This window comes from Pteronotus mesoamericanus, unplaced genomic scaffold (genome assembly GCF_021234165.1).
Source record: "Pteronotus mesoamericanus isolate MK-2021 breed Mesoamerican mustached bat unplaced genomic scaffold, CSHL_Meso_final scaffold_636, whole genome shotgun sequence".
Classification (NCBI taxonomy): domain Eukaryota; kingdom Metazoa; phylum Chordata; class Mammalia; order Chiroptera; family Mormoopidae; genus Pteronotus; species Pteronotus mesoamericanus.
The window spans coordinates 1,239,849-1,266,582 of record NW_026555324.1 but is presented as its reverse complement, the minus strand read 5'-3'; the positions used below and the strand labels follow the sequence as shown (position 1 = coordinate 1,266,582).

At 47.2% G+C, this 26,734-nt stretch overlaps 1 protein-coding gene across 1 annotated transcript in view; it reads right to left on the bottom strand.

The window, feature by feature from the left end:
- ADGRE1 (adhesion G protein-coupled receptor E1) overlaps positions 1 to 13,957 on the bottom strand; it is a 40,541-nt gene extending 26,584 nt beyond the window's left edge. The window contains exons 1-7 of the mRNA XM_054562130.1: positions 13,902 to 13,957; positions 13,427 to 13,459; positions 8,472 to 8,618; positions 6,090 to 6,245; positions 5,853 to 5,969; positions 3,282 to 3,428; positions 951 to 1,100 (exon numbers count right to left, since the gene is read on the bottom strand). Coding sequence (XP_054418105.1) covers positions 951 to 1,100; positions 3,282 to 3,428; positions 5,853 to 5,969; positions 6,090 to 6,245; positions 8,472 to 8,618; positions 13,427 to 13,459; positions 13,902 to 13,932 — 781 coding nt within the window. The 5' untranslated portion in view covers positions 13,933 to 13,957. The remainder of the gene's footprint in view (positions 1 to 950; positions 1,101 to 3,281; positions 3,429 to 5,852; positions 5,970 to 6,089; positions 6,246 to 8,471; positions 8,619 to 13,426; positions 13,460 to 13,901) is intronic.
- Between the last annotated feature and the right edge of the window lie 12,777 nt (positions 13,958 to 26,734).

Below are 26,734 nucleotides of genomic sequence, written 5' to 3'. Positions count from 1 at the left end.
CTCTCGGTGTCATAGAAAATATCTCTAACCAAGGAGTGAGCTCCCCATTTCCAGACACATTTAAGCATTGATTAGGCAAGATTTTGTCAAAAATAGCAGAGATGGAATTCACATTTTGCATATTGGGCTAGACTAGGTACATGATTTTCAAAACTTTTTGGCCCAGAAAAACCTTTGTTCATGTGCAGTGGAATCTGAATAGGTAAGACAAACGAAAGAGAAGATAGTGTGACGGAAATGGGGGTGGAAGTCCATGGTTTTGCTTTCTTACCCTTGATGGGGATTCTGAATGGGTTCCCTGGAGCCATTAGAGCTGTGTTAATTATCTCTCTAAGATCCCTTTCAACTTTATTGCTCTGTTGTTCTGCTTCTAACAATGTCAGCAGCTACTGTAGATCAATAAGAAGAAATAGCCATTTCTAATGAAAAGAAGTCTGGATATACCCTCGGGGATGGGGGTTGCAGAATATAAAATGTGTTCTTCAGTGTAGGGGATACTCTGAGGACAGCCTCCATCAGCCCTTGCACTTCCTGTACACATACGCTTCCCCTGCGAGATGGGAAGGTAATTTCTCCTTCCTCCGAGTCTACATTGGCCCTGTGTCTGTGACTAATAGAATGTGATAGAAGATTGCCAAGCACAGGTCTATGGGGACTGGCATTTCTGCTTTCTGCCTCTTTAAACTTTCTTTCTTGGAGACCAGCTGTCATGCTATGAGGAAGTCTGAAGAGGCATATGGAAACTCCCCCAGTGAAAATTTGGGGTCCCGCCAGAGACCAGCACCAACTACCAGGCACGTAAACAAGGCGATTCCATGCCTACCAGCCACCCTCGTGCCCCAGAAAATCCATGTAGTCAACCTGTAAAATAATGACAAAGGGTTGTTGTTATATATTTCAGGGTCATTTGACATCTATTGAGAAGTCCTCCCCATGGCTGGGAGAATTACCTGTACATTTTAAAGCCTCTGGTTGCTTCGGGATCCAAAAATCAAGCAAAATGAACCCGGGAAGGCAGGAGCAACTGTATTCTCCTGGGATGTTGTTGCAGATAGTACTGAGACCACAAAGAGTTGAGTTTCTGGAACATTCATCCACATCTAAGCAGAAAAATGGTCTCAGTCATAAGGATGAAGGATGCTGAGGTTGTACCCACAGTACACAGCCCACCAGGGACAAAAGCCAAGGGGCTTCCCTGACCCCTGTCTCACCTTCTTACACACATTTTCATCGTTATGGAAAGGAAGCGTTGCAAGGCGTGTCTAGGACCCATCCGAATCCGAAGAGGCTCCCCGCAGCTCAGGGTAAACCCAGACTCCGCATTAGAATATACAGGACGCTCAGAGTCTGCTCTCAGCTAAGCTCACCTCCCTCATCTTCTGCTTCTAATCGCCGCACAACTCATGATCCAGACTCATTTATTACCTGCAGGTTCCCGGAGGCTCTTCTCTCTCACCTGTGCCCCTCAGCCTCAGACTCATTTACTCCCTTCTTTCCCTGGTGAATGTCAGTTCCTCTCCAAGAAATCACTATTTTACTAATAACAAAATTAACAATAATAATAGTAATAGCAACTGACATGTGTCAGAGGGAAAGGCTGGAGGGCATGGCCATCTTGGGTCCAAAGCCTGGCTCTGTCCCTTGCAAGCGGTGTGTTACTGGACGCTGTGGACCAAATTATGTGCCCCCAAATTCATATATTGAAGCACTAACCCTCAACGGGATGGTATTTGGACATGACCCTTTGGAATATAATTAGGTTTAGGTGAGGTCATAGGGGTGGGGCCTTCATGATGGGGTTAGTGCCCTTATAAGAAGGGGAAGAGACACAAGACCTCTTTCTCTCTCTACCCCATGAGGACACAGCAAGAAGGCAGTCATCTGCAAGCCAGAAAGACAGTCCTCGCAAGAACCCAGCCACACCAGCACCCTGACCTAAACTTCCAGTGCCCAGAATTGTGAGAAGTAATGTCTGTTGTTTAAGCCCCCAGCCTGCAGTATTTTGTTATGGTAGCCTGAGCTGACCAATGCACTGGACGAGAGAATTTATCTGTTAAATGGGGAAAATAACGGGACCCACGCCATTAGGCTGTTCAGGGGACTCACTAAGGTGATATCTACATAGCACTCAAAACAGAATCTGGGCTGTAGCAAGAACTAGGTAAGTGTTAACAAAAATAAAAAATTAACTGCTAACATGTTGAGCTTTCTTTGTGGCAGGCACTGAAGTACACCCTTTACATGCATCAGCTCAATGAGTGCTCCGAGCAGCCCTATGAGGCGAATATTAATATTATTTCCATTTTTCAGAGAAGAAAACTGAGCTTTACAATTGTGCAGCATCACAGAGTTTGTAAAAAGCACAACGAGGATTTAAATCCAGGCTCTATCTAGCACTGAAATTTTTAGATGACAGCTTCCCAAGATGCCTTGAGTCCCATACTCTGGAAATAGAGATAGAATCCATGTCTGCTCCATGCTACGCCCACCTGAGTTGCCAGTGTTTGCAGCCTGATTTGGAGGCAGAATGGCCTGGTGGCTGGGAGCATGTGTGTGATATCGCACCGAGGCTCAGCTCAGATGCTGCCTCTCCTACCTCTGTCTATTTGACCTTGGGAGAGTGGCTCAACCACAATGAGGGCTATGTTTCCCCACCTCTAAAATGGTTATAAAATATCCCCAATAAAACCAGGATGTTGGGAGGACCAAAAGGAGTGACATATGGAAGAGCTAGAGCCTTAGCTGAGATCCTGCCTCCAGGCCTTGTACCTGCTGTCCCCTCCTCCTGGAACACCCTTCCCCAGATACCCAATATCTCAATCCCTTGATTCCTACAGATTTTTCTCAAATATCAACTTCCCAATGTGGCCTTTGCTCTATTAAAATTAGAAATCCACTCCAGCACTCTCTATCTGCCTTCCCTGCCTTATTTGTCTTCATCTCCTTTAACTATCAGTGACACATAATACTTTCATGCATTTATTTTCTTTGTTATCTGTCTCCCCCCATACTAGATTATAGTTACAGGACAAATGCTTTTGCCTATACTTTTCACCACTGTATCCACCATTCCTAGAATAGTGCCTCATGTATAGTAAGTGCTCCAGAAGTATTTTTTGAATGAATGCATGAATGAATGAAAGAATAAATGAATGATTATTGGCTTCACCTTTGCAGGTGAGGCTGTTAACTCAGCTGAGATCCACCCTGATTCCTGCCCCAGCACTGCTGTCTTTGAACACAGACTTGGATCTGAGTCTGCAAGCAACCACTTCACCTACCTTCGCACGTCACTCCTGGGGCATGGAAACTCATGTTTCCACTGCTGGATTCAAATCCTGGGTTGCAGATGCAAGAGTAGCTTCCAAAACTGTTGTGGCAGGTTGCATGTTCCGGGCAAGCTCTGGGATCGGTACATTCATCCACCTCTGTTGAGTGGAAATGAAAACCCAGGTCTAGGCAGCTGAGGAACTGAGGACAGGAGACTGCGAACAGGAGATCCACTATACATGTTCCTAACCAGGGACACATAGCGCTGCTACTCTCCAATACCTGTGTTCTCTCCTTCTTTCTACCTTCCAGGGAGAATAAATTTTGACCAACAGTGTGTAAACAAAAGGGTGGCAAATAGTTTTGAAACATAACAATCATAGGTCACAGAGATATTCATGGTCTTTCACTCCTCCCTGTATCCACCCCCTGGGAGGTGGATTGTGCAATGTAACGTGGATCTGTCACTCCTCTCTTTAAGATGTGGAGTTGTTTCCCTAGCCCTTGAGTCTAGCTGGCCCTATGACTTGCAGTGTCCAATAGAATGCAGCAAAAGTGATATGGTGCCAGTTCTGAATTTAGACCTCTAGAGGGTTGTTTGTTTCTGCTCATTCTTGGAGCTTCTACCATATGAACAAGGCCTAGACTGGCCTAATGAAGAATAAAAGACAAAATGGGAGAGAGATGGATCACCTTAGACATGTGGACAGCCCAACCAAAATCGGCAAAGCTGACCCCCAGCTGACCACAGACTCACAAACAACCCCAGCTGAGATCCAAAGAACTGGCCCCAAAGCCCAACTTCAATGGCCAAAGCATGGAATCAAGAGTTGAATCAATGGTGGTTGTTTTTAGCCAGTGTCTTTCAGGGCGATCTGTGAGTCAACAATAGCTGACTATACTACAAATGGACTAGGGAAACCACAGATGACTTAAAATGTCTCTGGCTCCAAGCCAAGGAGATATAAGAAGGTTTGATGACTCCATGCCTTGCTCGATGCAGTCACTCTCCATAAGTGAACGTGGAGAAGACAGGCTGCACCAGACTTGGAAAGATGGAGCCCTGTCTCTCAGTGAGAATATTCTGACTGCAATGTGGGGGATGGATTCAAAGAGGCTAGACTGGAGAAGGGCAGAGACTGCTGCAGTCATTATGATGTTTGGACAAAAGATGGAGAAGGATGGAGAGATTCAAGACCATTTAGCAGGTCAATTCCCTAAGGCATGATTTAATATGAAAGGAGAAGGAAGATCAAGGATAACTCTCAGATCTTAATTCAAATACCATTAGGAGAAAATTTTGAAGTATATGTCTTCCTAGGACAGAAAGTCTCTACATTAGCACTACTGACATTTGAAATGGGATTATTTTTGTATAGAAGTAGATGTGAACAAAACCAACTCCATTTTTGTGTCTGGATCTCATTTCATGCTGTGACCAACCTCACTATCCTTAGCAAGCATATCAAAGCCTTTTAGTTGATAATTATCTGTGCTCCTTAATATATAGCCATAAATATTCTTTAACCCTCACCCAAGGATATGTTTACTAATTTTTTTTAGAGAAAGAGGAAAGGAGAGAGAAAGAGAGAGAGAGAGAGAGAGATGTAAAAGAAAAACACCAATTGGTTGTCTCTCATATACCCTCCTACTAGGGATTGAACCCACAACCTAGGTGTGTACCTTGACCAGAGGTCAAACCCAGAACCTTTTGGTGTACAGGACAATGCTTCACCCAACTAAGCCACCCAGCCAGGGTGCCATAAATATTTTTGATATTAATGACCAGAATACAAGGACAACCAAGATAAATATCAAACTGATGATATATCAATTACAAGCAACCACCCATCACAAGACCACCGGGAGGTATGGTTCCTGGCACTACTGCATTCTTTTTCCCTTTCTCTTATTAACAGTTAGTATTTGTTATACTATAAAAAAGCTCAGTAGCAAAGATCTGCTATCAGAGAATAATCTGCACAGATTGCTGGACTGTCTGTTCTACTCTGACCCAATCTTCCCGACCCAGGGAGGATTCCTGGGAGTACATGACCCTAAAATAAATTCTGTTATATTCTATGGAGTTCCCTGCTCCATTCTTCAGTCTGAAGTCAATGTCTCGTTATGGTGGCCAATACACCTTTGCCCACCATCAGATGATTTTTGATGGTGGGGATCTGTCCTGTGCATTGTAATGTGTTTAGCAGCATCTCTTGTCTCTACCCTCTAGATGACAGTAGCCACACAACACCCCCACACCACCACCAGCAGTGACAATCAAAAATGTCTCCAGACATGGCCAATGTCCCCTGAAAGAAAGATCACTCTAGGAACATAGCCCCCTGTACATTCAAGTACTTCCTGACCTCACTGCTTAACTCATAGTAGGAACTTAACAGGAGTGCAAATCCCAGTTCTTCCACTTCAGTAGCTGGGTGTTCTTTAGCAAGTGACTTTACCTCTCTGAGCCTCAATTTTCTCATTCCTAAAATGAGGCTCATTATCCCTATCTTATAAGATCATCAAGTGAGGTGATTCTTCATTAAGTAGGCAAGTGAAGAAGAGCAAGTCCTTCATACCTTCACAGCGGGAGTTGTTAGAGATGAATCCATCTTGGCAGTGGCAACTGTAGCTTCCCAAAGAGTTGGTGCACTCAGAATGCTCCGGGCAGACTCCACTGAGGCATTCATTGATGTCTGCGGAGCAGTAGAGGAGAGTGAGCAGACACAAGATTGGCTGTATAAGATTAGAAACACATGTGCCCAACTCCATGGTAGCTGTCAACCAAAGACCCATGCAGAGCCCGGGAGCATTACCTGCACAGGAGAAGTGACCTGGCTTTGCCGGGACCCAGTTATCTCCAGTGGGAGAAGAGAAACCAGGCAAGCAGCTGCACTTGTACCTCCCTGGCAGATTTTTGCAGACTGAGTTAGGACCACATGGTGAGGGGCGTAGAGAACATTCATCTACATCTAGGCAGAGAAAGGATCAGAGTCACAAATTTGCTTCATCTTGTATAAAAGGCTATATTTTCCAAAGATGGTTGTAATGTCTTCTAATCCTTACGCCCTTCATTCAATGTAAATTTGGTATTCCTTCCACCAAGCAGCAGGTCTATATTCCCTCCCCTTCAAAATGAGCATGCTTGTGACTATGGTGGAAGTGACACAAGATCATAAAAAATTATTCATTGTTCTCTTGAGATGCTCATTCTTAGAACTCAGGCACTATACTGTGAGGAAGCCCAGCCAGCCGTGACAAAGCAGCCCACTTGGAGCAGAGCTAAGACATGCAGCCCACAGGCCTGGTGGAGCAGCCAGCCAACAGCCAGCACCTGTTTACCAGCCATGTGAGTAGGCTCTGTTCAAAGTGGATCTTCTAACTCCCTAAGACATGAGGACTGACTCAGCAGACACTGTGTGGAACTAAACCCAGCCCAAACTGTAGATTCTTTCACCAGCAAAATAAATGATTGTTATTGTTTTATGCACTAAGTTTGCAGTGATCTGTTACCCAGTCAATAACACCTTGCAAAGAAACCTCTAGAAATTTACTCATTGAAGAGCCTATAGAATTGTGTAGTCATGGTACCATTGGTTGGCCCATCCCAAGTTTCCTTCATCCCTGCTCCATCAAGCCACCCTAAATAAACACTCACTGTGTACTTGTCGTGCCAATGAAACTCTGAGGCAAGTCTCCCTCAGCCCCCTCCTGGCTAATTGCACCTCTCTTAAAAAGAAATCTGGAGCTTTGCTGTCCACCAAGATAAGACCATGAGGATATTGATCCGAGCTTTGCTTGAAGTTGTAAAACATTAGAAACAACCTAGGTGTCTATCAGTAACAGGATGATAAATCTGAAGTTAACATAAAGGATAAAGTAATGTGTTATTTCATTTGACAAAAATCTATTGAATTTTTACAAGCTATCAGGCACTGTCCTGAGGGTCAAAGACATAAAGTGGACAAAATCCTGACTTTAGGACTCATCATTTTCTAGGTGAGGAATGTTGATTTCACCTCATATTTAAACACCAAGACCCACCAGCAGTACTGAGCTCACTGGCTAGCCCATGAACTGTAGCCCAAACAAGGATGTTTGGGGCTCCCTGAGAACTTCAATGAAAGGAATGAATTATCTTACTCAGCCAACTACAGCCCATGGGTCAAATATGGCCCTCCACTTGTTTGTGTAAATAAAGTTTTATTGGAACACATTCACATCCATTCACTTATGTATTATTTATTACTGCTTTTGCAATACAGCTGGAGTACTGAGTAGTCATGACAGAGATCATACAGCCTGCAATCTCCAAAATATTTACCATCTGGATCCTGACAGAAAAAGTTTGCTCATCTTATTCAAAGGCACAGACAGATCTTTACTCTCAAGAGGAGAACTGGGGTCTAAATATAAGAAATGCAGACAAAGAACTTAGCTCATTCTGGGAATTACTTGAGTTTACATCACTTATGTTAACAGGAGCTCTTGGGTCTCTATATGTGCCTAGCGCACTGCAAACATTATTGCATATAATCTTCCCAACTATCCTTGGAGATAGATGCTCTTAAACACCCATTTTACATATAGAAACATTGAGGCTTAGACAGATTAGATACATTTTCCCAACGCCTCACAACTAGAGTGTGGCAAATAGGTAATGTGGTTGACAGATCACCATTAGAGTCAGAAAGACCTGGGTTCTGGCTTGACAAGTCATTTCAGCTCTTCAAGCCTTGGTTTCCTCGTCTTTCCAATGGAGAAGCATCCCACTGCTACACTCAATTCCATGGTACAACTAACCTAAAGCCCTTCACACAGAGCCTGGCACTCAATAAATGTTAGAAAAATCTTATCTGCATGGAGAGGCAGAAGGAGGATCTCAAAATAAAATCAGTGGTTATTTCTGAATATTGATAAATAGAATGATCTTTATTTTTATTTTCATTATAATGCTAGTCTCTAATCATTGGAAATTTCAGTGACTAGGAAGCATTTTTATGGTAGAAAGAAAGAGAAAGAGAAAAGAAGGAAGAGAGGATTGGGGAGAAGGAAGGGAGGAAAGGCAGGCAGGCAGGCAGGCAAAAGGAAGGAGGGAAGGAATAATGTTTGGGGGAAAGAAACAAAGTACCTACATCTGCCGGCTTCCACCTAATTTCTACTGAATCCTGGAGGATGTTGAGGGCATGTGAACTCACCTTTGCATTCCACTCCTGGGCCTCTGAACCGCGTCAGTCCATTGCTGGACAGGAAGCCTCGTTTACAAGTGCAGTAGTAACTTTCCACAGTGTTGGTGCAGGTGGCATAAGCTGGGCGCGTGGTGGTGTCCGCACACTCATTCACATCTCGGCAGCGTGGAAGGAAGAGCTTGGGTTAGAGCACCAGAGCGGGGCTGCAAGGAAAGCCAGTGTGAGCCCCTGAAGGCGACTGTTGTGGGTGGCATTTTCTCCCCTGTAAAGATATGTTGAAATCCTAAACCTTGGTCCCGAGAATGTGACCTTATTTGGAAATAGGGTCTTTGCAGACGTCATTAAGATGTAAGTTAAGACGAGATCATACTGGAGTAGAAATGGTCCCTTAATCTGACATGATTGATGTCCTCATAAGAGGTGGAGGAGAGGTACAGAGACACAGGGAGAGGCTCATGCGACAACGGAGGCGGAGATCGGAGTGATGCATCTACAAGCCAAGGAACGCTGGCAACACCAGAAGTTGAGAGAGGTAGAGGGAACAGATTCTCCCCCTGGAGCCATCAGAAGAAGTACCTACCTGAACCTTGGACTCCTGGCCTCCAGAACTGTGAAACACTATGTCTCTGCTCTGTTATGGCAGCCCTGGGAAACTGATACAGCGACCTGGGGTGCTCATTAAGACCTGAAGACCCTTTGCCCTTCCTTCTCAATGTGTGGTCCATGGGCCAGTGGCACCCGTAGGAAGTTTGATGGAAGTAAAATCTCAGGCCCTGCCCCAGATCTGCTGGATCAGAACCTGCACTTTCACAAGACCCTCAGGTGATCTGCGGGCCCATGAGAGGGTGAGGTGCACTGACCCTTGCTGCTGAGGGTGGTCTGCAGATCAGTAGCCTCTGCCTCACCTGGGACACCCAGGAGAGCCTGGGATATCAGATGTTGGTTCAGCAGATCTGGAGAGGGGCCTGAGATCCATCCTAGCCAATCCAGCCTGGGGACAAGTGCTTTCACCTCCCTGTACCACAGTTTCCCTGTTTAGCCCCCACCCTCACAGCCAATGAGCGAATCCCTCCTCCATTGATTCTCCCTTCCAAATAGCATTCTACATCTACCTCCTTCTCCCCATTTCCACAGCTATGCTTGGTAAAGATCTTCCTCTGGGTTGTCCCGTCAGTCCTACATTCCCCCTTAGTCCCCTGAAATCATCTCTGTATGCAGATTTGATCATCCACCCCATCCCTCCCTGTAACCCTGGCTGTTGCAATCAGAATTAAAATCCAAATTACTTAACGAGACCCAAAAAAACCCCAGTGACCAGGAACAACCACATCCTTAAGCCTCATCTCACGTCAGTCTCTTATTCCTAGCCTTTCCACGACAGGGCCTTTGCATCTGCTGTTCCCTTTGGACAAAGCCACAGGTGGGAGCAGGCGCCGGGTGCTAAGGAAGACCCTCATTTGATACTATCATTCCTATGATCAGCAGAATAATGGCTCCACCAAAGATGACCACGTCCCAATCCCAGAACCAGGTGATATGTTATGCTACACGAACAGGAGGAATTAAGGTTGCACATGGAATTTAGCTTGCTGATCAGCTGACCTTGCGATAGAGAGGTCATCCTGGGTTATTGGGGAGGAGCCAACTAATCACAGTGTCTTTATATGTGAAAGGAGAAGCCAGGAGAGGTGGAGTCAAAGTGATGCAATGACAGAAAGGCTTGACCAGCCATCGCTGGCTGTGAAGACGGAGGAAGGGGACATGAGCCCAGGAATACAGGTGACGTACGTCTAGCAGCTGGAAAAGGCAAGAAAACAGATTCTCCTCTAGGGCCCCCAGAAGGGAATGCAGCCCCACCAACACTTTCAGCCCAATGAGACATTTTGGATTCCCAATCTCCAGAGCTGTAAGATAATGTTTTGGTTGCTTTAAGCCACCAAGTTTGCAGTCAAGTGTTACAACAGTAATAGGAAACTGATAAAATTCCCATTGTATGGATGTGAAACACAGGCTCAAAGAAGCTAAGTGACTTGCCCCAGAACGCACAGCAGGTAAGTGGCAACTCCAGGCCTGTCGAACCCCAAAGTACATGGCTTTCACTACTGCTACTCATGAGAAGGTAGGTCTGACTGGAAATGGGATACATTTTCATGCAATTTCTAAGGTAATCCTATAGAAAAATGTTGAGAATTGGTTGGACTGTGAGCTCCCAGAGGTCAGCGAGTTGTGTCGGTCTTATTTATTGCCATGTCCTGAGTGCGTTGAACAGCTCCTGGTACAGTCATTGCTCAGACATAAAGACCTTACTGAGAAGGTCATGTCTGAGCAAAGGTCTGCGCGAGGTGAGAGGGTGAGCTAGGAAGCTCCTTAAGGCAGAGGAAACAGCAAAGGCAAAGGCATGAGGCAGGATGAGGCCTGGTGATTTCATGGGACTACGAGGGGGGCGGTGTGTTTGGAGCAGAGCGGGGGGAGGGAAGAACCAGAGGAGGTGGCACGGCCAGATCGTGGAGGATCTGCCAGACCATGGTAAGGCTTCAGCTTTTTATCGGAGAGAAGCGGGAGCCATGGGAGAGCTTAGCGCAGAGGAGGGGCACCACATGGCCTAGGTTTTATGTGATCTCTGGCCACCAGCTGGAGAGAGAACTGCAGAGGGCCCCAGGCAGGATGACAAGGCAGAGGTGTCTGCACTTGTCCGGGGGAGCAACGACTGACGGCGGCGGGGGGGGGCGGGGGGAGCCTGCCAGGTGAGCTCAGCAGAAAGCATGTGATTCTGCATTTATTCTGAAGGTAATGCCGACAGGATGTGCCAGCGGATCGGGAGGGGGGGTGAAAGAGAGGAGTCAACGATATTGCCAACATCCATCGTAGGATGGGATATTATGGGGAAACAATACAAACATAATGGATGAATTATCATGATTAGGTTCTTGAGTGCCAGGCTTTTTTGACTCTTACAACTACTTTGTTTACTTCCCTTCCCTGCACTCAGATGGTATCTTTCTTCTCATTTCCAGCTTCCTCTTTCATCTGCAGAGCCAACCTTTCTCTTTGCAGACTTCCGGCACATCGCCACTTGCGGTCTCCCCACTCCGCACTTCCCAATGCTTTCTTCCTCTAGCTCTGTCTGCCACAGCTCAAAATCCACCCCCAACCAGAACAACCCAGTCCTCTGTGCCTGAGCATCTGTCAGCCTCTCCAGCTTATCTCCTGCCCTGTCCCATTAGCTATGCTCACCTTTGCTCAGTTCCTCAAATCCTTTCCTGTCTCAAGACCTTGCACCTCACCCTATGGAACCTGGGACTTACCAGCTTCTGAAATCATGTGAACCAACTCCTTATTATGTATCTTTACATATATGAATATATATTGAGAGAGAGAGAGATAGGTATCCACCCTATTTGTTCTGCTCCTCTGGAGTATCCTAATGCAAACACCTACTATATGCCAGGACTCTCCTAGGCATGGTAGATTCAGCAGTGGAACAAGACACACAAAATTATCAACCTTCACAGGACTGATAATCTGAAGAGGTGAGGGTGACGGATACAATGTCAAAAATAGAGTAGTCACTAAGAAGATGACACAGGAACTGAAACATAAAGAAGGTGATGGAGGGAGCCATGTGTCTACACAGGGCAAGAGCATTCCAGGCTAAAGGCACAGCATGTACAAAGGTCCTGAGGCAGGGCTGTGCCTGGTGTGTGGTTTGAACAGCAAGGAGGCCCATGTGGCTGGAGCAGAGTGAGTGAGGGGCAGAGGGAGAAGTGAGGGCAGGGAGGGGACTGGCAGATCACACAGGGTCTTGCGGGCCACAGAAAGTACTTTGGCTCCTACCCTGAGGGAGGTGGGAGTCCTGGAGGGCTCTGGGCAAAAGAGGAACAAAACCAGTTCAGGTACTCACAGGTGCCATCTCGCTGCTGCCGGGAGGACAAGCTAGGGGACCAGGCCAAAGGCCACTTCAACAGTACATCTGAGACACACCCATGATGCTCATTCATGAGCAAAACAACTTTACAGATGGGCACTTAATTAACCTAAGCCAAAAAACTGAGGCTCGGAGAGGCAGAGAGAGTTTGAACATATAACTAGAACTTCCATTTCCTAGGTCCCTACCATGCAGTTTTTCCAGTCCCCACAATAACACTTTAAGGTAGGGTGACCAACTCATCCTGGTTTTCCCAGGACTTTCCTGGTGTTAGCATTTGAAGTCCAGCATCCTGGGTTCCCACCCCACCCCACCCACCAATCTGGGGCAAGTCAGGGTTGTCAGTCAACCTACTACTGGTACATGCTATTGACTACATTTTACAAATGTGGAAAGCGATGCCCAAGAGCATTTCAAGCTGTCCCAGGTCACACCACAGGTCAGAATGCAAGACCAGAGCAAAGAGGAAGGAACTAATGCTGGGAAGGAATCCAGGAGACTGGTCGTTATCCTGGCTCTGCCCCCTCGCTGGCTACCAGTTGTGGCTCATCTGCAGCCCTGTTGATAATAACCAGATAATTTATATTTATCTGAGGAGGAGAAAGGAGGGAGAGGAGGAGGAGAAGGAGGCGAAGGAGAGGCAAGAGCTGGGGAGGAGGAAGTGGGGGAGGGGCTAATTTAATTGAGCACTTACTATATTCCAAGTACCAATCTCAGCCCTGCCTTTATCTTACCTCTTTTTATCCTCATCAAAATCCTGTGGGATTAGCTCCTCTAACCTTTACTTTCATGGAAATTGAAGTTCCTGGAATTGATTCAAATACCAGAGGTCCCCATGGCAACGAGCACTGGAACCAAGATTCAAACCCAGGAGGTGTAGCTCCAGAGCCCCCCTCTTAACAACACCATATGGAGCGGAATCCTAACAACCATCCCATTAGGTGGGGTCATCACAATACCCATTAATCAGATGACAAAACTGGGAGGCAGAGGCACCTGCCCAAGCTCTAACAGCCTTCAGTCAGGGGGCATCTCTTACCCAAATTCGCCTGTGTTGAGTAGTGCTGCCAACCTGCAAAAAGAAAAGTCGTTAGATGCTTCTGAGATCCGGCCAAGACCCACCCTGTCACCTAGCCAGTCCTCATATTTCCCTAAGTGCCCATGATGAAAGCAGGAAGGGGCATGTGATGAGGAAAACACAGCCTCTTCCCAGGGAGCTACCTGCGTCAGCTCTCCAGTTCTTTCGCTTTGCCAGGTCGGGAGAGCTGGGCTGGTGGCCACCCTTGGCACCACCTCCCACCCGCTTTAGCAGGTGGGCACGGCCATCCCCCAGCGGTTTCCCCAGCCTAGAAGCAATGACTGACCGAGGCATGGGGACAGCCTGGCCCCCTTGGCTCTGAGCAGGTCACCTTCCTGGCGCAATTCGCTCTCCCGGGCTCCCTGTGGGAGCAGGCTGTGGGGGAGCCTGCCCCCTCCCAGAACGCGTTCGGAGGTCTACAGAAACTGACACTCACCGCAGAAGAGGAGCAGGCTGAAAGTCCACATCGCACTGTGTCTCTCTTCACGGAGGACAGCCTTTTCTGCATCCTCGGGTTTTCCAATAAAACAGAGCGGGGAGGGGCGGAGCCAGAGTTGCTCAACTGCTACCAGAGCGCCAGGGACCTTTTTGCTGAGTTGCTGCCACTCATGAGGACAGCATGGCAAAACCCCTAATTTTCTGCTTTCTCCACAGTGAAGAAGAGAGGTTGGTCTGTCTGGCAGGCCACTATGGTCTCACTCTCCCTCTCTCTCCTTCCCACCCGCCTGTTCTTTTTTTCTTTCCAACCAATATCTTATCTCCTGTCTCTTACCAGCTTGTTTTATTGCCGCTGATACTAAATGAGCTTCGGCCACCTGCCCTCAAAGAAGCAAGCTCAAGGACCTCTTCACAGCCTGGCACGTTAAAAAAAAAAAAAAAAAAAAAAAAAAAAAAAGGCATTCCCCACCCTGGGTGAGTGGCTCAGTCGGATGGAGTGTGGTCCCATATACCAAAAGGTTGTGAGTTCGATCCCCAGAGTGCGTATGGGATGCAACTGATCAATGTTTCTCTCTCTCAAATCTATAAACATATCCTTAAGTGAGGATTTTTTAAAAAAATCTCTGTTATTACACACGGCTAACAAAATTTAATTACATTGTCACATCAACATCCTAAAGTAGGAGTTTTGACCCCCACCTATTTTACAAAAATAAAACAAAAAAAAGGAAGGAGGAGATGAGACTTGTCCAAGATTCCTCGGAGGGCCTCAGATTTGAATCCAGGGCCCTCTGCCAAGGTCTAGAGACTCAACTATCTCATCTTCCCCCAGCTCTCCACTCTCCCTGACCACAGCATGTCATCGCCCTGTGCACAGCTACTCTCTCATCCCCTTCCCAGCCCCCAACTCAACACGCACACACATGCACACATGCAAGCACAGTCGCATCCATATGGAGGTCTAGGAGTGCCTTCATTAGGATCTCCCAGAAGCTGACACGGAGACGAGGATTCTAGTGAAAGTAGTTTCTCATGGAGGTGACCCCAGAAAACTCCAGCTGGGGAGGGAGGGGAACATGGCCAGGAACGAGGCCACAGCGGGTGTGTTATCAAGCAACATACACAGTGAAAACCTGGGCTTACCCTCACTGGGCACCTCTTGAAGGAGGCGTGAAGGAGGCATAGAGCCCCCTATTCAGAGTTATCTCAACTGAGGGGCAAGGGAACTGGGGTGTTTGTCCTCCAGCTACTTATCAATCATGCATTGAGCCTTGCGTCAACTCATGAATCCTCGGGCCTGGTCTCCAGGCAGACAGAACAGGGCTCCCAAGACAGAGGTCAGTCTAGTGTGAGCTGAGGGGTGTGGAGTGGCACAAGGAGCATCTGTCACGAGCTAAAAACGAGCTGCAAAGACCTGCCCCAAGTTCACCAGGAGAAAAGTGCTCCTGGCTCTTGCCTTCTCCCTTTTGTTCTCCTCAAGGCAAAACACCCGTCTTGGTGTTATGATCACTGAAGAAGATGCGTCAGTGGTCCCCATGAAGCTGGAATTAAGAGCCACTGTGAAAATATGGCAAATTGTACCCAAGAAGGAGAATAAACAGAGCTGTGTGACCTTTAAGAGAAGCACTGAAGGATAAACAGAGACTCTGGAACCAGATCACTACCCTCTTCCCAGGGGATGGGTTCAAAACCCATCTCCGCTGTTTGCTAGTCATGTGTGGTCCTGGGCAAGCTCTTAATCTCTCTGTGCCTCAACATTCCCATCTGTAAAACAGGCCCACTAACAGTAAGGTCTGCTTCACCGGGCTGGGGAGTGGGTGTATGTGACACCCAGGGAAGCTCTACGTCGGCTCTTGCGTGACAGGAGCTGGGGTCAGACGGAGCTGGGATTAAGTCCAACTCTGCAAGGTATTCCCACAGTGACCTGGGGAGGGGAGTTGCCTCTCTGGGCCTCAGTGTCTTCAGCTGGAGAATGGAGATAACAATGAACTCTGTTGCAGAGGATTGTTGTAGAGGGGACAGAGTACATGGGGTGATAACTGCCCGCTGGGAGGGGCGGCTGGGGCTTGTACTTTCTTCTATAATCCTTGCTCAGGGCATCCAGGAGCGTGGACCCTCAAGGCAGACAGCCCAACGTGGTAATTTTAACATATGTCCACAAATTCTTTGATCCTCTTCCCTTCAAGAGGGGGAGCCTAAATTCGCTCTCCTTGAGTGTGCCCTGGACCTGCTGACTTGCTTCTAATGAACAGAATAAAGAGAATGTGACATCGTGTTAGGTCGAGATTGTGGCATCTGGGACATCTGAGTTCATAAGAGATATTGTGGCGTCCTCCTTGCTGTCTCTTTTCAGGATCATTCACAGAGGAGCGGCTTGGGAAGCCAGTCACCACGTGCTATGGAGAAGCCCACATATCAGAGAACTGAGACCCCCAACAACGGCTTGACTGCCACCCCATGAGAGACCCTAATCCTCAATAATCCAGCTAAGCCACCTCCAGGTTTCTGACCCTCAGAAACTATAAGAAAATTAAAAGTGGCCCTGACCACATCGTCCCATACACTAAAAGGTTTCAGGTTTAATTCCAGGTCAGGGTGCATGCCTAGGCTGTGTGTTCGATCCCCAGTTGAGGTGTGTACGAGAGGCAACCAATCAATGTTTCTCTCTCTCTCCCCACTCTCCCTTCTTCTCTCTCTAAAATCAATAAACATACACTTGGGCGAGGATTAAAAAAGAAAGGAAATTTAAAATGTGTTGTTTAAAGCTAGTTTTTAGAGTAATTGTTACACAGCAAGAGATAACCAATACCCCAAAAGCAATTTTCCCCATCGGTAAATTGAGGATAATAATAATTTCATAGGGTTTGAGGCTTAATGCGATAAAAGTCATAAAACCCTGCCTGGCCCAAATTAAATGCTCAAAAATATTAGTTATTATTGTCATTATTATTATCCACTATGCTTAATGATCATGGCTACTCATAGGAGAAACCACCTACTTAGAGGCTTAAAACAACACAGACTTACTATGTTACAGTTCTAGAGGTGAAGAGTCCCAAAGGAGCCTTCTGGGACTGAAATCAACATGTCAGAAAGGCTGTGTTCCATCTGGAGACTCTGGGGGGAAATCCATGCCTGTCTTTTCCAGCTTTTAGAGGCACCCACATTCCTTGGGTCAAGGCTCCCTCCATCTTCAAAGTCAGCAGTGTAGCATCTTCCAACCTCTCTCTCTCTCTCTTTCTCTCTCTCATTCTCTCTCCTGACCACCCTGCCTCCCTCTTAAGAATACCCTTGTTATCATATTAGACTCACAGGAATGGTTCAGAATAATCTCCCCATCTCAAGCCCCTTAACTTAATCTCATCGGCAAAGTCCCTTTAGAAATTTAAAGTCACATATTCTCAGGTTCTGGGGATGAGGATGTGGACAACTTGGGATGTGGGAGCCTCATCACTTTCCCTACCACAGGTGGGGTCTGGGGGCCTGGTGAGCGGTTGAGAACACAGGTGCCACTTTCCCTTCAAACCCAGAAGAGGCGACTGAGGCCGTAATATCTAGGTCAGCAGAGATCTTGCGGGGATCAGGGCAAGCTGCAGGGCAGAACAAGGAGAAGGATGGGGTAGAGGAAATGCCCAATTGCTTGCAGAAGCCTAACCCCCTTGTGACTTTCCCAGCAAAGGGGAAATCTAGGGACACTCCAGATTGAAGAAGTCAGCGTGGAGGAGGCCCAGAGACATCGTTCATCTTCACACTGAACTCGGGGGAATTCCAGAGCAGCCCTACCCAACTTGGCCATGTCCCTCCTACATTCTAAGTCCTCCCATGGCTCCCTATTACCTCGAGATGAAGTCTAGGCTCATTAATACAGCACTCAAGACCCTGCCTAGTCTTACGCTGGTCTCCTCCTCTGGCCTCATTGCTCCCCACCTCCCCCCTCCAAGTAACCCGGTCATCCTAGACTGGCCGAAGCCCCTGCTGTGGGCACCGTACATGCCCTGTCCAGCCACCTGTTGCAGCTGGAGCGCCCATCCCCCAGCAGCTGTGAGTGTCACCTGCTAACAGCTCAGAGCTTTCCCTTCTCCCGAGAACTGCCTTCCAGTCCAAGAGCTGCACAAGCCCTCGGCCTAGCCCACAGCCAACGGCAGATGGTCACAGAGGGGCAAAAGACCAGCCCTCACCCCAAGGGCACATCAACTCCATGCTGTTACTCAGGCTCCAGGGCTGCCCAAGCAGTGAGGCTGAGCTCCTATCTCTGTCCTAGCCTGCTCCCCTCACTCCTTCCCGCTAAGCACCCTCCCTCAATGAACCCTGTGCTCTCGAATCTTCACGACCAGGAGAGAGAGAGGCATGGCCTAAGAACCTCTTCCAGCAATGAAAACACTTGGCTGTCTCTGGACCACCACCCAGTCTAACATGTGAACTCACCTTAAATCCCATGCATCCTTCCCATGGAAATATCACCTCCACCAGGAAGCTTTCCTTGACCCCCCACTCTAAGGCCAGGGTCCTCCTCTGCGCTCCTCACACACCAACACTCAGTATGATCTATACTTGTTTGAATGTTTGTTTCCTCCCCAAAGACTGGGAGCACCCTGAGGACAGAGAAGGGATTTTGTTGGCTGTTGTATCCTAGAAAATGAAAAAACAAATGAGGAAGAAGAAAGAAAGAAAAACTGATGAATCTGCTGCCCTACCTACCCCCCGCCCCAGCATCAAGAAAGAAAACCAGGGATTTGACGGCGTGGAGATAAGCAGCAGCCGCCCTCCTTCTGGGGAAGAAGGGGCAGGGGTCCTGGGTGGTGGGGGTGGAGGCAGCTACGGAGGGGGCGTTTCCTCCTCAGAAGATTCAGTTACCCCAGTCAGGCTCCCGAGACTCCAGGCAAGCGGGGTTGGGGGGGGTTTGGGTACAGGACCCCAGGACCTTTCTCAGGTTCAAGGGTGTCCCAGGACTCACAGAACTCAGTGTAGAGTTGGCCTCGTGGCTCTGATTTATTACAATGAAAAAATACAAAGCACATCAACAAAGTAGGGGGGGAAGTGCCTGAGTCGAAGTCCAGAGAAAACTGGACACAAGTCCCAGTAGCTGCCCCGGGCCTGGAGTGAGGGGGATGGATTACAAAAGGACTCAAGGAAATTTCGGGCGCGTGATGGAAACGTGCTGTGTCCTGATTGTGGCAGAGGCGATCAAAACCTCCTCAGTGTTACGCTGTGAGAGGAAGCAGTGCGCTGTACAAAAATGACAAAGTCCGTAAGCTTGGCTCCAAAATAAAGAGTACCCACCATTCTGCCAATTTTATTGTGCCTTAAGGAACCACACGATTTTAATGCTCTACAGAGGAACAAAATTGCATGCATTCTGAGTATCTCCACTGAAATGTGTGTGGTCTCTTCAATTTGTTATCACAGAGAGCAGATCTCATTTCACAATGACCTTCTTTTAAAACCTAAGAAAAGCACCTAAACCTATACTTCCTTAAAAATAAAAATAAAGTTACAAAACCAGTACAGTTTCCCAATTGCACTCTGACGGGTAAGAAATATGTCTTGGAAATCCTTCCTCATCAATGGTCAGAGACTGGCGTGCTCTTTGAGTCCACACAGCCTGCAAATCACAAGCAACGATTTGCTTTTCGCTTCCTGGAGAGGGTCCCCAGTGTGCGCTGGAGGGGCCGCACATGCCCTCCTCCTGCGGACTTTCTGTAGAAACTCAGTTCCCCGAATGGTCTTCATTTATCACTGCATCTCACAAGGGGCAGGAGAAACAGCTGCAGAAACTTCCCCTGGACCTCGGACACAGAACCAGAAGAGGATGTGCAAGTGCAGAAGCTTCCAGAGGAAAAGGATTCATCATCTTGTTTGCTCCCCAAACACAAGACCCCCCGCAACAGGTGCCTAGATTTGAGGGAAGTAGGTCTCCAAGAATCTAGAAAAGAAAGAAAATGGGCTTTCTGACCTAAGCCCCTGAGAAAGAGGGAAGTTCTCGAAGGAGAGGGATCTTGGTAGGATGGAGTCTAAATAAGGGACAGTATGCTATTCTGTGAGCTTAGAGCGCTGGCTTTTCTGGCAGATGTTACTAGTTGCATTGTATATATTTGCTGGAGCTGCTACACAAAATACCGCAGTCTCGGCAGCTTAAACAACAGGAATGTATACTGTCTCCCAATTCTGGAGGCTGAGAGTCCAAGATCAAAGTGTTGGCAGGGTGCTCCCTCCCGAGGCCTCTCTCCTCGGTGTGTGGAGGGCCGGCTTCTCTCGTGTCCTCACATGGTCCTCCCTCTGTGACTGTCTGTGTCTTGAGCTCCTCTTCCTACAGGGACACTAGTCATATTGGGTTAGGGCCACCCTACCAACCTCATTTTACCTTGATCACCTCTTTAACAGCCTGATCTCCAAATGCAGTCACGTTCTGAGGTCCTGGGAATCAGAGCCTCAACACGTGCTTTTGGGGGGATACAATGCAGCTCATAATATTCACAGTCTAGCTCCAACCACTTAATATGTGGCCTTAGGATGTAAGAGTCTCTAGGATCCTCAGTGTTCTCATTTACTGAAAACTACATATTTATTTAAATAATTATCACGTGGACTACATGAAGTAATACATGGAAAGCGCTTAGCAGAGGGGCAAGTGCCCAGTAACTAAACATCAGCTACTGCCCTGATTACGATATATTACATACATACACATACAGACACGTGCATACATTATTTCTACAGGATATTACAATGGGGGTCTCTCTCAGTTAGGTTGCAGCCCCAAAATCTGAGAGAACATAACAATAGAAGGCAATAATAAAGCTTTATTATATCATCCAAGCAGAGCTTGCAAAGGAAATGGCTAAAAACCAGCCTTGTGACCCCTCAGCTCAAGGGTCAGCAACTTTTCCTGTAAAGGGCCAGAAGCAAATATTTTTGACTCTGCAAGCCATAGAGCCTTTGTGGCCATTGTCATCACAGTGTGAAAGCAGCCATGGGTGATACAAATGGGAGTGGCTGTGTGCCTGAAAAACTTGATCTGTAGACATTGAAATTTGAATTTCATATGCTTTTCACGTGTCATGAAATATTATTCTCCTCTTGATGGTCTTGTACCATTTAAAAATGTAAAAGCAGTTCATAGAAGTACTATTCCCAATAGTGGAAAGAGTCCAAATAACCACCAGTGGATGAATGGATGAACAAAAGGCAGCATGTACACACGGTAGAATATTACTCAGCCCTGAAAAGGGGGTGAAGCACTGACATTTGCTACAATGTGGATGAACCTTAAATGTGATGCCCAGGGAAGAAGCTGAAAACAAAAGGACATGTATTGTACAATTCAACTTATATAAAATATCCAGAATAGGTGACTCTGTATAGACAGAAAGCCGATTTTAGTGGTTTTCAGTGGCTAGGGAGGGGAAAACGGGAAGTTACTGTGAATGGGTACATGAGTTTTTCTTTGGGGTGACAGAAAGTTCCAGAAACTAGAAGATAGAGATGGTGATTGCACAACACGGTGAATGTACTAAATGCCGCTGAATTGTGTTAAAATGGTAAATCCTGTTCCCCATGTTTCTAGGACTCACAGATGTCTCCTTGTGCTCCTACCATGAGTCCAAGGCCCACCCCAGATTCCCATGCTTTGCCTAAGCGATTAGCTGAACTGCTTGACTCCACTGAGCAGGGAGAAAAGAATGCTTGTTCACCCAACTCCGGTTAAGCTTCTCTCCTTCCCAGGCCCCTGGACTTAGGCCCCTCTCCCCAGCCACTGGAGAGCCATCTTTAACCTGTCTCAGATCTAGACTCAGAAACATGCTGGAAAGGAAAACGTGGAGAGCAGCCTGGGTGTGGCTCAGAGGGCCAGAGACTCGTGGCTGGTCACAGACTGCTGCCTCTTCTTCGCAGGTGAGCAGCGGCAGTACACTTCCCAGCTCCTGGGCGTCGGTGGGGCCACGTGGCCAAGAGCCAGCCAATGGGGAAGCAAGCGGAAGTGTGGGCCTGTGTCCAGCATTGCCAGGAATCACGCTGTCCCTCTCCCACACCTCCAGTTTCTCTTTGCACAGAAGACATCTGGGGAGGTCTAGGGGACAACAGAGGCATGAAATGGGAGACAGCCACCCGGGAGAGCCACCCAACCAGGAACACCCACATTGGACGACTGAGTGAATGAGAAATAGACATCTGTCGTTTAAGCCTTTGGGAGTTGGAGGCTTGGTTGTTATTGGCAGCCAGTACTCCCCATCCCAACTAAAACACCCAGAGTGTTTGCAGAAAGAGGAACTTCTAACACAAGGCATTTAAAGACGAAGATAGGACCAGAGAGAAGGTCACGAAATAAATTGGAAAAGACTGGCCAGGAGGTAGAGAGAAAAGCAAGCAGGACAATGACAGCAGCCAGGCATGAGGACGTAGGAGTGACAGGAACCCAGAAGGAGGCTTCAGAAAGACCAGAGCCTACAACAAGCTAGACCCGCAAAAACTGTTGGAGAAAACAAGAGCCTTCCTAAATTCTGAGTCCACTGTGGTCAAGGATACAGACAGGTGAGAAGGGGAAAGTTTTCCAATTCTGTCTCCTACTTTTTATATTTACTGCAGAGAATGGGCCACTAGGGAGTGAGACCCAAGCTGGACTAAAGCTCCCAAGAACAAGACGCAGGGTCGGAAAGAACTTGCCAAGATCAGTGCTGCTCGCTTTGTTTTAAACACCATGGGGCAGGGGGCGGACAGAGAAGGGGCAGGAACTTATAAAAATCTGCCTCCAGTTTTCCAAGATTGTCTCTGGAAACCATAGATCAGCCATGTGATACTAATTCCACATCAACCATTTTCACTCGTGAATCTGAAGAGTCTTTTCACAAAACCCTCCAATCCATGGAAAGGTGCTAAACATCAATAATGGTTAGGGAAATACAAATCAAAGCCACAGTGAGATGCTGCTTCGTACCAATTAGGATGCCAATTATTAAAACAACAACAACTAGCCCTGGCTGGTGTGGCTCGGTGGATTGAGCACCAGACTGCAAAACAAAGGGCTGCGGGTTCGATTCCCAGTCAGGGCACACGCCTGGGTTGTAGGCCAGGTCCCCAGTGGTGGGCATATGAGAGGCAACCACACGTTGATGTTTCTCTCCCTCTCTTTCTCCTTCCCTTCTCCTCTCTCTAAAAATAAATAATAAATAAAAGTTTTTTAAAAATATATTTAAAAATAAAATAACAACTAGAAAATGGCAAGTGTTGGTGAGGATGTGAAGAAACTGGAACCCTGTGCATTGCTGGAGGGAATGTAAAATGGGGCAGCCACTGTGGAAAACAGTGTGGCCGTTCCTCAAAAAATGAAATACAGAGTTATCATATGATCCAGAAATTCCGCTGCTGGGTTCATACCCAAAAGAATTGAGAATAGGAACTCAAACAGAAATCTGCACGCCAATGTTCAAAGCAACATTATTCACAATAGCCAAAAGGAGGAAACAACCGAAGTCAAGCATCCAGAGATAGATAAACAAAATGTGGTCCATTCATACAATGGAATACTATGCAGCCTTGAAAAGTAAGGAAGTTCTGACGCCTGCTGCCACACAAATAAAACTTGAGGACATTATGCTCAGAGAAATAAGTCAGTCACCAAAGGACAAATACTATAAGAGTCCCCATTTGAGGCACCTAGAGGAGTCAGATCCACAGAGACAGAAAGTAGATGGTGGGAGCCCAAGAACTCGGGGAGGAGGAAGGAAAGTCAGTATTTAATGGAGACAGAGTTTCAGTTTGGGAAGATGAGAAAGTTCTGGAGATCAATAGTGGCGCTCGTTGCACAACAATGTGAATGTGCTTGATGCCACTGAACGGTAGACTTAAAAGTGGTAAACAGGGCAAACTTTATGTTATGTATATTTTACCACAATAGAAAAATAATGGAGTTATTTTAAACCCTCCGATAGCTTCCGGTGGTAGCCGCACACAGTCTTTGTGAGAATTAGAAAAAGGTGTCCCCCCAGCAGACGCAGCCCCGCTCCCAAAGTGTACAGCTTGGCTCAGGATGAGTTCTGGCCCCCACCTATCCCCTCAGCCCGGCACCTTGCACAGAATGCAACTATATACAGCAGCACTGGCTTCCCACTATACTTAGAAAACGACAGTTTTCACCATGGTGCCCGTTCCTACCAGTCTCACCTACTGCTTCTCTCCTTGTTCTCTGCACTTCGGGCCACTCTGACCTTGTCACTACCCCTTGACCTCACCAAGCTCACTTCACATACCTCAGTAAAGTGGTTTTTAAAAAACTGAAAAGGAAATCTGTCCAATGCCTGACTTCGTTGCCTGTAATTCCACTATTACAGAGTCATTCCTTTGGATAAATGCGTTTCTCTTCTAGGAAATGCAGGCTGCTGACTGAACAGGGCTAGCTGTTCCCACTGCCTGCAACGCACAGGTGTCCTCCGTGTATCTCCTCGGCGCATTCTCCTCAGTCTCGCAGGTCAGAGAGGGAGGGCTTCCCAGGCCACTCGGTCAAAAATGACCGCCGTCCGCCATCAAGACGACTGCTAGCCTGCTACACTGCATTGTTTTTCTTCATGGAGCTTACCCGCAAGTAAACTCCAGCTGAGACCGCATCTTTACTCAGCTTTTTCTCCGGCCCTTTCTGCGTGGGGGAGGGGAAGGTCTAGGAGTGGGGCCAGGACCGGAAGGAAGATGGAAATTATATAAGGCCCTGCGGATCATCCTAAGGCTTCTGCGGGTGCCTGCACTGTCTGACGTTGGTTGTGCTTTTCCCAAGTGAAGTGAAAATGAGGGAGACTGGAGAGGGAGGTGGCGATGATGCTAATCACTTGAAAGCAGCCATGGGGGGTGTATTTACACCATGGAAGTTGGAGAATGTTAGGCCAACATCCATTGGTTCTGTGGCTCCCCATCCCCTTCAGCTTAAAGCTCAAACTTGCCTTCAAGGCTCCCCTTACCCTCGGGTCTTTTCAGGAACAGTGCTTTCGTGTGCTGAAGCCAAATCAGCGGCGGCCGCTAGAGGGCAGCATACAGCTGCGCTTGGTGCCGCGGAGACACGTGGGGAAAGATCTCACAGACCAGCAGTCTCCAGACACCAGGGAAACAGAGCATGCGCTGTGTCCCGGAGGACAGGCTTTGCTGGAGTCACTAGACCCCATCAAGTGTGATGTGCCCTACGTGAAAATCTACCACAGGAGGAGACTTTGGGAAGTGACGGGCGTGTTTATGGCCTTGATGGTGTTGATGATTTCACAAGTAAATACTTATCCCCAAACTCATTGAGATGTGTACACTCAGTATGTACAGTGTTTGAATGTTGGGTATACCTCAATAAACTGATGTTTAAAAGAAAAAAATCTGTCCCATGTATGACTTCATTGAAATTCCACAATGAGAGAGTCATTCCTTCTGACCAAATACTTCTCATTCTGAACGTACAGGGTACTCACTCAGCAACCCACATGGAGGCCCCAGAAGGGGATTAAGGAAGTGGGAAGAGCCTTCAGACCACAGCAAAAGGCTCTGGAAAGCACCCTCTACAGTATAAATATGAACTTATCCCTCCAAGACCCAAATCTAACCTCCTCTTCCGGGAAAACTCTCGTCCCTCTAGGCCAGTGATTTTCGATCTTTTTCATCTCATGGTCCATGTAAACTAATGACTAAAATTCTGCCGGCACCCCACCTAGAGAATTCAAGTACAGCAGGTACCAAAGGCATAAACCACAGGAAGTTGCCCGAGGCTCTGATGCGTTGCGAGGCCCCGGCACAGTGCCTGCCGACAGCCAAGGCCCCCGAACAACACTGTGGTCACTTAAAAATACAGAGATGGAAAGGAAAAATAATTCCCCATCCAGTAATTCCACTTCTGGGTATACACTCAAAAGAATTAAAAACAGGGATGCTAACATTATTTATAATCATGAAGAGGTAGAAACAACCCAAATGTCCATTAACTGATGGTAAATAAATAAAAGGTGGTATATCCATTCAATGAGATATTATTCAGTCCTAGGAAGGAAAGAAGTACTGACACAAGCTAGGAATAGATTTGCCCTGTCGAGGCGTATTTGAACTAGAACACATTAAAAGTGGTTTATTGAAAGGACATGGGCCTCAGGGTGAGAACAAAGCGGCCTCAGGCTCCTCAGCAGCCGAACTACGTGGTCCTTCCGTCTAGTGTTCCCCCTGACATGACTCCATCACCAACTTGACTAGCCTTTGTTTCAACTTTATCCCAGTTCTCAAGAAATGGAATTTGCTGGGTGTGGTCTAAGCCTAGCAAACGGGCTCCCGGGGGTCAGGGAGCATCATGAGCCAGGTGGGAGCAGGGAGGCCCATCCGGAATTGATGCCTTCCCATCACATGAAATAGTTTGAGAACAGAAATGTGTCGGTAGAAAAAAGAAGCCTCCTTCTCCTTTGTAAATGGATTGCCATTCTCAGAACATGGATTAATCAGCATTCTTTCTTTTTAAATTGTATTTATTGATTTTTAGAGAGAGAGACCGATTTGTTGTTTCACTTATTTATACATTCACTGGTTGATTCTTGTATGTGCCTCGACCAGGGATTGAACCCACAACCTTGGCGTGCTGGACAGCACTCTAATGATCAGTATTCTTATGGTTCTGAGTGGCAGAAACCCTGTTCAAACAGGTCTGAGCAGGAGTGTTTGGAAGAATCATTAGCACCAAGGTGTTAATAGTAATAGCTTCGTGTGACTGGAAAGTTCAGGGTTGCCCCTGTCAACAAACACAGCTGGACCCAAGAAGTCAACAGTCACCCAGACCCTCTCTCCCCGCCTCCCTGCCCTGCTTTCTTCTACAGATTGGGTCACTGCAGGATG